This window comes from Acanthochromis polyacanthus, chromosome 7, assembly GCF_021347895.1.
Source record: "Acanthochromis polyacanthus isolate Apoly-LR-REF ecotype Palm Island chromosome 7, KAUST_Apoly_ChrSc, whole genome shotgun sequence".
Lineage (NCBI taxonomy): Eukaryota > Metazoa > Chordata > Actinopteri > Pomacentridae > Acanthochromis > Acanthochromis polyacanthus.
The window spans coordinates 4293740-4305952 of NC_067119.1; the positions used below are offsets into that span (position 1 = coordinate 4293740).

The 12213-nt window shown below is 37.5% G+C and overlaps 1 protein-coding gene and 1 long non-coding RNA gene across 2 annotated transcripts in view; one reads left to right on the forward strand and one right to left on the reverse strand.

Annotated features, from left to right (window-relative positions):
• LOC127534895 (uncharacterized) overlaps positions 1–12213 on the reverse strand; it is a 382765-nt gene that overhangs the window by 264740 nt on the left and 105812 nt on the right. The window lies entirely within an intron of this gene.
• Positions 1–12213, forward strand: part of fras1 (Fraser extracellular matrix complex subunit 1) — a 338079-nt gene that overhangs the window by 243568 nt on the left and 82298 nt on the right. Inside the window, 5 exon segments of the mRNA XM_051951259.1 lie at positions 3901–4017; positions 4987–5101; positions 9449–9550; positions 9553–9585; positions 11422–11454. Of these exon segments, the coding sequence (XP_051807219.1) occupies positions 3901–4017; positions 4987–5101; positions 9449–9550; positions 9553–9585; positions 11422–11454 (400 nt within the window).

The following is a 12213-nucleotide window of genomic DNA, read 5'->3' on the forward strand; positions in this document are numbered from 1 at the left end:
AAACGCCACGAGTCTTTGTGCGTTTTGTCAGAGGCCGCGATTAAAGTTGACAGTTTGTCAGGCTGCTATTATTGTCCCGCACTGTTTTGCCTTATTTTTTCTTTATCAAAGCGCTTGGCTCCTTCTAAGAACTGATTGATATAAAATTCACTCTGGAGCAGCAACAGAACAGGGGGTTTTGCTCCACGGCGCTCAATGCATAAATCAAAAACTCAAGTCAGAATACATGGCGATTTTAGTGCCTCAGCAACTTTTGAAACTAGCTCAAAGTTTGTGGTTTCTCAGAATGTCTGAAGAACGCTTGTGCTGTAAATTTCCCCTGCTCGTAAAGAGAAATTAACCTGTAATTGCTTTAAATATGTGGATAATTTAGATTTAAGGTCATCGTCATCTCTGGTTTATCGCCGGCTGTTCTCAATATCTCTCTCTTTTCATGTCCTGCCAACGTTTTTATTATCGGCTGTGCAATAAAGGCTTGAAATAGTCCCAGAAGACCTTCAAAAATACTAAAAATGGAGTCCGAAGAGAGAGGAAAACGGTGCTGTTTGCTGCTCATAAATAAAAGTCGCACTTGGAGCTGCAACATAAAGCCAGTGAGAGGTAAATTATTATTGTGTGTGGAGTTGCTGAATAAGCCTGAGGATTGTGTTTGTTTATGTCTGGTGGGCCGCCTTTGCTTTTGGAGTCTCCTTTGAATACAATTCTGAATCGTAGCTCTACATTATTTGCATTAAAGTAGTCACAGTACAGTCATCTTCGATTGTGGAACTTATAAATATACTTTTAGTGCCGATAACTATGTGCCATGTGGGGGTTACTGTAGGAGTATGTGCTACTAGGGACGTTGTTACGAGCCATCCGGTCCTTGTGCAACCAAAGTTTGAGTTGTTTGCATTGTTGAAACAAAGTCAAACATATTTTCAGTAGATGTTGGACTCCATCAAGATTTGTCCCTTAACGCTGATACTGTTGCGAAATTCAAAGACGTTATCTCAAGGTTTAGTCGGAGTGAGAAGAGTGTCCAGTTTGGGTATGTCTGAGTTGCATCTCTGTCTCTTTGCAGATGATGTGATTCTGTTAGCATTCATTGAACTGTGGTTTGCAGCCAAGTGTGAAGCAGCTTTCCAGTCTCAAAACGGTAGATTTTTCTCTCTTGATGGTGACGAAGTTTAGATATCTTCAGAGTCTTGGTCACAAAAGATTTGAAGATGTGGTTTGCGATTGATGGATTGAGGCAGCATCAACAGTCATATGGCCATTCTACTGGAATATTATGGTCAAAAGGACGCTACGCCAGAAGGCAAAGCTATCAATTTACTAGTTGATCTACCTTCTAACCCTCACCCGTCACCAGGGATGTCCGATTAAAGCCATATGTAACAGATCAGTGTTGGTGTGACCCAAAGCCTAATCCTTTACTACTCCGGTATAAAACTAATATCCACAACGCTCTTGTGAAAAAAATTGTTAATGTCACATACACTTAAGATAAGATACTATGAGATATGACAAGATGAGATACGATATGACATGAGATATGATATGATACGGTAAGATACGATGAGATAAGATAGGATATGACACGATGAGATTCTATGAGATAAGATAGAATGAGACATAAGATATGACGCGATGGGATAAGACTCGATGAGATTCTATTAGATATGATATGATGAGATATGATACGATGGGATAAGAGTAGATGAGACATGACCAGATAGAAAATAAGATACGATGAGATGAGGTGAGATATGATACAGTACGATATGATGAGATAAGATACAATACAAGTTACGATAAGACAAGATATAATCCAATAAGATAAATTCCGATGCTATGAGATATAATTTATAATAAAATGAGATTTTACAATACGTTGATAAATAATGCGATACGATAAGTTTTGATGAGATACAATGCGATACAATGAGATATGATGCGATATGATAAGTTATAAGATGAGATATCATAAGATGAGATACAATAAGATAAGTTATGATAAGATGAAATATGATAAGGTGAGATACAATATGATGAGATACTAAAAGATATGAGATATGATAAAGCTTCTTTTAATCCTGACGGAAATTCTCGAGCCAGATATTGCTCAAAAAAAAACGAGATATTACAAAATAATAAAATTGGATAGTGTGATATAAAACTAAAATAAAACAAATAAGCAAAAATAAGAAGGAGCTGGAATAAACCAGTAAAAAGTAATGCTGACAATTACACTGAGCTAGCAAGTAATATCACACATGAAGCTTCAATATTTCCTGTGCGATATTAGACAAACACAAATCAGTTTCTTAAGTTGCCAAATAAACCGTGATGGAAACACGAGGGTGTAGTTTGAGAACATAACTGCTTCTTCAGACAAAGGTGGAGTTTCTCTTTGAAGATGCGACGTGGGCATGATTTTACATCAAAGCCTTGTCTTTTGACTTTTGGAGCAGAATTTATTGGGTTTTAAAGCTTACAAACTACAGCACGTCGCCTGCGTTGAACGAAACCGGCTGCAGGATCGATACTTCTTACTGCGACCTGGGGAATCCAGCTGACTCGACATGGACTCTGACTGGTGGCTTTACATCTGACTGACAGAACCGACGACGAGCTCTCGAACTTTCCTTCCCCTCGAGCGGCAGCGATGTGACAGGAACAAGCAGCAGCAGAATGAGCAAGCGGGGGGAGCCGAAATTGGCTTTTAAGAGCGAACGGCCGAGGCTCCTGCTGCCGCATGCATATCAGGGAGAGCCAGCGATTTAAGGCCCAGTACTGTAGCGATGCTTGATACGAAAGTTGAAACAAAACAAGTCTGTTTGTTCAAGCGGTGTGGGCAGAAAAATCACTCATCAGCAATTCAGCTGACAAAATCTGAAAGTCTAATTTAAAATCACCAGCAGGAAGAAGTGCAGAAGTCAGAGGTGTAAACTGAGAAAACAGAGGAGCGATGAGGAAATTTTAATGTTTAGGAGGGTTCTTCTTTGATTGTTTAGCCGTTAGCGCCCATGCAGAAGAAAAGCATTATGACTAAATTTACCTCACAAGACTCTAAAGTGCAGGATTTATGTCTGTAATGAAGGTAGAAGCATGCACTTTTGACGATAGCGTACATTCTTATCAGCTGTCGGCTTTGTTTTCCTTTAATTATGGCTGTAATGCTAACTGATGCTAACCAGAAATTGCTATTACAGGGAGGAAAGAAGCTTCAGGTGGAGATGAGAGTAAGAAAACCAAGGTGGAATTATTTTATCTAGTAGTGTACGGTTCCTAGAAAGAAGTATTCTTTAATTTTCTGACCTATTATCTGACTACTTTCTTTAAATAGCGTTCCCAGATAAGTGTGGAAAATGTGCCAAAAGCTGTTACAAGCAGAAGTGAATGTGAAGTTTTAAATAACCAGTAATTTAAGGCGTTCCAGGGATGCCGGCTGTTTGAAAAAGTGCAGAAAATTGTCATTATTTCCAATTTGCTTGAGCCTGAGGTGTGTTTTTAAGCAGCTGTTTGCTGCAGCCAAGCCCTCCGAGGCTCCTTCTCCACGTCATTTATATCCTCAAACTGCTTTTTAATTGATTTCACAGCAATCGGGGGGTGAAGCTGGAGTATTAAGGAACACAAATTAAGATCATTACGCTGAATTTTGCTCCTTTTTTTTCAGCATTCTGGCTGTGCAGGCGTTGATTTATGGTTCGCTTCCTGCCATCGCTGGTTTTTATCACATCTGACTTCATCGGCCTCGTCGCTCAGAAATAAACGGCAGCCGGTTGTGCAGATTAAGACTTCAGACTTCCAGATAAGAGTCTGAGCTGAGTGGAGGATGCAGATAAAGCAGGGAGGTGGTGTGTTTTCTCCAAGAGGCAAGTTTTTAATCTCTAACATGAGTGGGTTTTTTTGCAGGTTTCCACGGAGGCGGCTCCACTCCTACAAAGCGACACTCAGACTTTCACCATCGGAGTTTTACCTCAGATCCCAGGATTCCCTCAGCTGGCCCCGGAGTGCGACCTGCAGATCACAGTGAGGGCTTTAAATCATGAGATAGCATTGTGTTTATTCGCCAAAATCCAGTCACAGAGACCAAATACATCAATATGAATGAGAAAAATGAATGAAAAATGTCCAGTTTGTCCAATAACGTGGGGTTCTTTACACATAATCACATATTATAAATCGCTGAATCTTTCACAGGATCCAGTAATTTCACATTTAAATCAAGTTATTAACCCTCGTGTCGTCCTGCAGGTCAAACTGACCCGCTTTAAAGTTTGAAAATGTGGGAAAAAAAACATATTTTCATAGTGAAACTTCTGATGTCCACATTTTCAACATTTTTGGGAGATCTTTGAACATTTTTTGGTGGAAAAAAGAAATGTTAAAAATGTTTCTTAAGAACATTCATAAAAAAAATCAACAAAATCCAGCGAATTTCACTGAACTTCTAAGAACATATTGGAAGTTTTACTGATATATGTATGTAATCACTTTAGATATTTTTAGGATTTTTTTGGAAGATTTTTGCTCATTTTTTGAAAATAATTACAAAAATTTTCTTGCCAAATTTGGGGGAATTTTTTTAAAATAAAACTTTTAAGGGAAACTTTTTTTTCTTCCTGAGGGTTTTGCAAATTTTCTGAAATTTGGGGAATTTTTTTTGCAAAAGTTTTTTTTTTCTTTTTTGGTGCCTGTAAATGAAGACAACAGGACGGTTAAAGTAAATCACTCTTAGCTAGTTTCGAGGTTGCCATTAACTTTTCAGTTCTTTTTTTTTTTTGAAAAATCTTACATCAAATTGAGTTTGCTCATTTACAATGATTTAAAGTACTTTAATGTCCTGGAACACATTTTATTTACTAAATAATAACCGTTTTCTGTGTTTTCTGTGTAGTTTTTCTTCAGTTTCAGTCTCAGCAGCTCCTGTTTTCTATATGGATTCTTCAGTTTTAGCCTCGTTCTTGGTGTCAGTTTATTTTTTGTTTTTCTCTTCAGGCTCTGGAGGATCGAGTGACTGAATTAACTCCTTCAGCTTTGTCCTTCATCGATGCTGAGACGCCGAACGAGAAGCTCGTCTACAACATCACCAAACCGCTGCCGCCCGGACAAGGTCAGAAAGTTTCAATTAGAAACTCCTAAAACCTGGAGTGGGAGAAGTGAAAGTGTTGTTATTTATAAAAGCAGCAAAAAACACACAAAACAACCAAAACAGGCACAAAACTACCTAAAATAGATGCAAAGTGACCAAAAATGTTATGCAAAACAACAAAAACAGAAGCAAAATGTCTCTGAATATATGCAAGACAACCAAAGACAGACATAAAACAACCAACAACAAGCGTAAAACGAACTAAGACAGACATAAAACGATGAAAAAAATGACCTAAAACAGACATGAGACAACTTAAAACAGACATAAAACGACCAACAATAAGCGTGACACGACCTAAGGCAGACATAAAACGATGAAAAAACGACCTAAAACAGATATAAACGGACCTAAAACAGACATGAGACAACCTAAAACGGACATAAAATGACTAACAGACATAAAACGATAAAAAAATGGCCTGAAACAGACATAAAACAATCTAAAGCAGACCCAAAATGACCAAAAACAGACAAAATGATCAACAACAAGCGTAAAACGAACTAAGACAGACATAAAACAATGAAAAAAAACGACCTAAAACGGATGTAAACGGACCTAAAACAGACATAAAATGATAAAAAAAAATTGCCTGAAACAGACATAAAATAACCAAAAGAGCCACAAAACGACCAAAAACAGACATAAACGATGAGAAAACGACCGAAAACACACAAAGCAAATAAAACAGACATAAATGATGAAAAAACCACCTAAAAGAGACCCAAACAACCTAAAACAGACATGAGACAACCTAAAACAGACATAAAATGACCAACAACAGACATAAAACGACCAACAACAGACATAAAACGACTAACAACAAGCACAAAACGAACTAAGACAAACATAAAACGATGAAAAAAACGACCTAAAACGGATATAAACGGACCTAAAACAGACATGAGACAACCAAACCAGACATAAAACGACTAACAGACATAAAACGCTAAAACAAAATGACCTGAAACAGACATAAAACAACCTAAAACAGACCCAAAACGACCAAAACAGACATAAAATGATTAAAAACTACCTAAAACACACATAAAATAACCAAAACAGACACAAAACGACCAAAAACAGACATAAAATGATGAGAAAACAACCTAAACACACAAGGCAAATAAAAACAGACATAAAATGATGAAAAAACACCTAAAACAGACCCAAAACGACCAACAACAGACATAAAACGATAAAAAAATGACCTGAAACAGACATAAACAACCAAAAACAGACATAAAATGATGAGAAAACAACCTAAAACACACAAAGCAAATAAAACAAACATAAAATGATGAAAAAAAACCACCTAAAACAGACCCAAAACGACCAACAACAGACATAAAACGATTTAAAAAATGACCTGAAACAGACATAAAACAACCAAAAACAGACATAAAATGATGAGAAAACAACCTAAAACACACAAAGCAAATAAAAACAAACATAAATGATTTAAAAAAACACCTAAAACAGACCCAAAACGACCAACAACAGACATAAAACGATTAAAAAATGACCTGAAACAGACATAAAACAACCAAAAACAGACATAAAATGATGAGAAAACAGCCTAAAACACACAAAGCAAATAAAAACAAACATAAAATGATTTAAAAAAACCACCTAAAACAGACCCAAAACGACCAACAACAGACATAAAACGATTTAAAAAATGACCTGAAACAGACATAAAACAACCAAAAACAGACATAAAATGATGAGAAAACAACCTAAAACACACAAAGCAAATAAAACAAACATAAAATGATTTAAAAAAACACCTAAAACAGACCCAAAACGACCAACAACAGACATAAAACGATTTAAAAAATGACCTGAAACAGACATAAAACAACCAAAAACAGACATAAAATGATGAGAAAACAACCTAAAACACACAAAGCAAATAAAAACAAACATAAAATGATTTAAAAAAACACCTAAAACAGACCCAAAACGACCAACAACAGACATAAAAACGATTTTAAAAAAATTACCTGAAACAGACATAAAACAACCAAAAACAGACATAAAATGATGAGAAAACAGCCTAAAACACACAAAGCAAATAAAAACAAACATAAAATGATTTAAAAAAACCACCTAAAACAGACCCAAAACGACCAACAACAGACATAAAACGATTTTAAAAAATTACCTGAAACAGACATAAAACAACCAAAACAGACATAAATGATGAGAAAACAACCTAAACACACAAAGCAAATAAAAACAAACATAAAATGACTAAAAACAGATGCACAACAGCAAAAAATACCGCGGAACAACCATAAAGTCAAGACAACAAATGAGAATCTCATCTACAACACCACCAAACCGCTGCTGACTGAACAAGGTCAGAATCTGGAAAAAATCAAGTTTTAATCAGAAACTCTTCAAACCTGAACTTGGAGCTGCAATGGGAGAAATGAAAGTTAATTATCGCTGAAGTGGTCATCATGATCCAGAGCTTTGCTGCTCAGTGAGTCGAACCACAATCTCAAATTGAACTTTTGCCAGGTTGGAGCAGAAACTTCCTCCATCGGCCTCCAGAAATCATTTCGTTTCTGGACTTTACAGGAAGCGTTTCCTCTTTCTGCTGAATTTAATGTGGCGTTCACAGACAGTAATTTCAACGCCGGACATCTGTCAGAAATACTGCATCGTTTTCAAGCTCTCCGTCTAATGAAAGGAGAAAAAAATGACTTACAATTGGTCGTATTCATCAACTAATGGGCTGATAAATTTGTGTGGAGGAGGAAGAGCATCAGTTCAATCACTCCAACAAAATATTCTGGAAAATAAATGAAAAGTTTCACACAAACATCCGTCAGAAGCAGAAATAATAACCTCAGTTCTTGAATTAAACCACAGCTTATTGCAAAGCAGATAATAACTTCAGAATGAGATACACACAATAAAGAGTTGGGATAAAATGCAAGTTAGGAAAGTTAAAAAAAAGATTTAAAAGAAAAAAACTGTTAAATAAATGAGATGCTCTGACTTTTCCCAAGTGGAATCCGATGATTTAGATAGTTTGATTTAATTGTGAAGTGGTATCAAAACACTGGAGGTGAATGGAAATTAGTTTCTGGATTCACAGAACACCGGATTTTTCATGAGAAAATAGCCCCTTTCTGTACTGACTGCAGTCTGATCTCTGGGTTTGACTTAACAAAGCCTCCCTCTGCTCACAAATAAATAAAAAATGAGCTCTATTAAGTGAAGTTTGATCATTTCTAACTACGAAAAAGTGAAAAAACTAAGTAGAAAGAGTCACATAGTCCTAATTTGATGCAAAGCAGACACAAAGTGACTTTAGGCATACGTAAAACAACCTAAAACAGACAAAAAATGACCAAAATTTGATACAAAGCAGACACAAAGTGACCTCGAATGTACACAAAACAACAAAAACGGATGCAAAACAAACATAAAACGACATTAAACAGACATAAAATGACCTAAAGCAGACATAAAATGACCAAAAACAGACGCAACATGGCCATAATTTGATGCAAGGCAGACACAAGGTGATTTAATATACACAAAACAACAAAAACAGAAACAAAACAACCTAAAACTGACACAAAACAGCCAAAACAGACACTAAACGACCAAAGACACAAAAGGACCAAATAGACAAACAACCTCAAATGACCAAAAAGAGACACAAAACGACCAAAATCGGATATAAAAGACCAAAACAGACACAAAATAACCAAAAACAGACACAGAACAAGCAAAAACAAACATTAAGGGTCAAAAATAGATGCAAAACGACCAAAAAAGACAAAAACAGACCAAAAACAGACACAAAATGACCTGAGACAGACATAAAATGACCTAAAACAGACACAAAACAAGCAAAAACAAACATTAAAGGATCAAAAATAGACGCAAAAACGACCAAAAACAGACACAAAATGACCTGAGACAGACATAAAACGACCAACAACAGACACAAACCGACCAAAAAGATAGAAAGAAAGCAACAAAAAAGACGTAAAACGACTAAAAACAGACATAAAATGACATAGTCAACCACAAACAGATGCACAACATCAAAACATAAAAGCAAAACAACCATAAGTTTAAGCCCTGACCTTTGTATAGACATGATAATGACATCATAATCTCATCTACTGAGCTGAGAGCAGTTTATCCCATCTGAAGGCGGGTCGGTTAATTAGCTAATCTGCTGCTGGTTAAATATTGTGCTTCAGTCGCATCTGTTGGAGTGTTTCTCATTAGTTCTGCCTCCAGAGGCGGACTCAGACTGAATCTGTTTGTCTTTAGGAGCCATCGAGCATCGGGACCGACCGTACGTACCGGTGAAGCATTTCACTCAGGCCGACATCAACAACGGGAAGATCGTTTACAGACCGCCGCCGGCTCCGTCACCCTGCAGGAGCTCTACCAGTACTCCTTCATAGGTGAGATCTGCCCCGAAGTACTCACATAAATCCTGACCCTGAACATAAATTCTTCCATATAGACACACTGACACCTCACTAGACTTCATGTAAGCAGCAGATCATGACAGAAACGGCATCAAAAGTCAACAAAAACGGCAGAAATTGGACTTCCTTTGTGTCTAATAAGTCATAACTGCAAAGAATGAAGACACACTGCTTCGTAAAAATGAACAAAACCTTTAATAAATGGGAGAATATCAATATTAAGGTAAAAACATAGATACAAGGTGGAAGTAGTCCTACTGTGCAGTGCTACTCTGCTCCCAATGCTCCTGCAACACTTAAAGCCACCTGGAAGTCACTTTATGTAAACGTGTCAATTTCAGTGGGCGCTGAATCTCCTAAAACTGTCAAAACTTGAGTTTACTTTGAGAAAGACGAAGAGGAAGCGCTATTTTAGCAAGTAGAGTGAGTGGAGAGCGGCGATTGTAGTTGCGTGGCCAAAAAAACTTCGTACGAATCCCCGCACTGCGACTGGAAGCCCCTAAATACAGTTGTTTACGCCAAAAGTTCCACTTTAGTGACAGTAGAATTTGTTAGTTTAAGTATTTCAGTTGTGTTAAGTTCAAATTTTGACTGTCCATGGGTGCTGATGTCAATGGCATTGTGGAGGTTTAGCTAGTAAAGGGGCACCATGACAAAGACTTCTGTAGCCGTTAATGACCTCTGACCAGCAGTATTAGCGCACAGTCCAGAAAAAAATGCAGAATTTGCCTTAAAAATAAACCAGTTACTGAAATACGTTGCTCTGCATATTGAGTAAATTATCGCAATCACAGGAAGCATAAAAACATCAAAATTAGGTTTTGCCGTTTAAAAATGCCTCAATGGGTCTCAGTTCTGATCGAATGTTGGATTGAGTATATCTCTAACTTTAAGTATTTCAAATGTTTAGCCAGCTAGCTGTTTTTCTTCTACATTGAAGGAGCTGAACTGTTTGTTTTTTTGTAGCTTTTTTTATATAAATTGAGCACATCTGTTTAATTTTACAGTTAATTAAGGAACAAGGCTAACATTAGGCCAACATTTCTGCTACGTAGTTTGGAGCTAAACCCAGAGATGTTCTGAAAATTATTAATGAAATCCTAAAATCTATTTTTAAACAAACTAATGTAAGGAAAAATGACTTGAGGTAGTCGCGGTGGTCAAACCTGGAAAAATTAAGTGCATTCATGACTTTTTCGGCTCAGAATGTGACGGCGAGATTCTCAACAGCAAACTGCACGTTGTTTATGACAACTGAGCTGATTTCAGCGCAGCGGTTGAGTTTCTCTTGAACATATTTCCCTGTAATGTCTGATAAAAGTGACATTTAGGCTTTTTCTGCACAGTTCCTTTACCACAGTAGACCAGGATTTGTTTTGCAAAAGGAATTCTGTCTGGGCGCTGGTGAAGTTTGGTCAACTTCTGCAAAAACTGCAGATGTTTTCTGTCATAGACCGCGAATCCTGGGTCGTATTTTTGTCGCTATTTAACTGCAAAGCTCTGCACAATAAACCTGGCGAGGAGTCTAAGTGTTTTAGAGACAATCTGAGGGCGGCTGAGACGTTTCCAAAGGAAATCTGAGCCTCTTTTAAGAGACCGACGTTCTAAAAAACATAATCCGAGATCAAAGCTGACTTAAATTTCTCTTAATCTGGGTTTTTGTGGAGCTCCGGTGGAAGCTTTGCATCGTTAAATCGTCCTCGGTTCGGTCTTTATGCCCTGTCAGCGCTGCCCCAACCCACAGTTTTTTTTACTTTTATCACCTCACAGCTCTAACAGTTTCTCTTTTTTTTTTTTAAACTCCTGCAGGGCTGCCGGAGTCGCTGAGCGTTTATTTCACAGGTAAACACTTCGTCTTCCCTTCTAGAGGAGGAGGAAACCAGCCCTGTCTTCCTCTCTTCTCCACCTCCTCTCCTGGTTCTCTCTCCGTCCTCGGTTTTCCCTCCGGGCTCGGTTCTCTCTCCGCTCTCTTCTCCTCTAATCATCGTCACCTCTTCCTCACACTTTCACCTCGGCTCTGCCTCGTCTTCACATTATCCTCCATCCATCACATCCTCCAGCTTTGTCAGCAGAGGATGAATCTGACGTGCTGCTTTCGCCTTCCTCCCTCCTACGGTTTCTTTTCTGCTTCCCCCCCCCCCCCCCCCCCCCCCCCCCCACCATCTCCCAGGTTTTTCCTTATTAAAACATGTCGAAATTGCACCATTTATCAGTAAGAATCCACAGATTTTCAGCTTTCTGACATGTGGTTCACATAAAATCGCTTTATTCTGCATGTCTCAATTAGAAATAAGCCAAAAATAAATGTCTAAATGCTGTGAAAGAGAGGAGAATCTGCAGACTAAAAAATAAAAACAGGATTTCAACTTTCAGTCTTTATTGCAACACTTTCAGCTTCTGAAACCCAAAACTGTTGTGTTTCCAGGGTTTTTAAAAAAAGAAAATATGAAGAAAGCACAAAGAATTGTTGGATTTTCAACCTTTCGATGGTCCTTGAATTAATTGTGTCATGTGGGGAAATAATGAATAAAAGCTTAAAAGTGTGAGCACTTCATTAAAAAGTTTCTATTTAAAAAATTGAGCAAATTCTGTACAAAACAA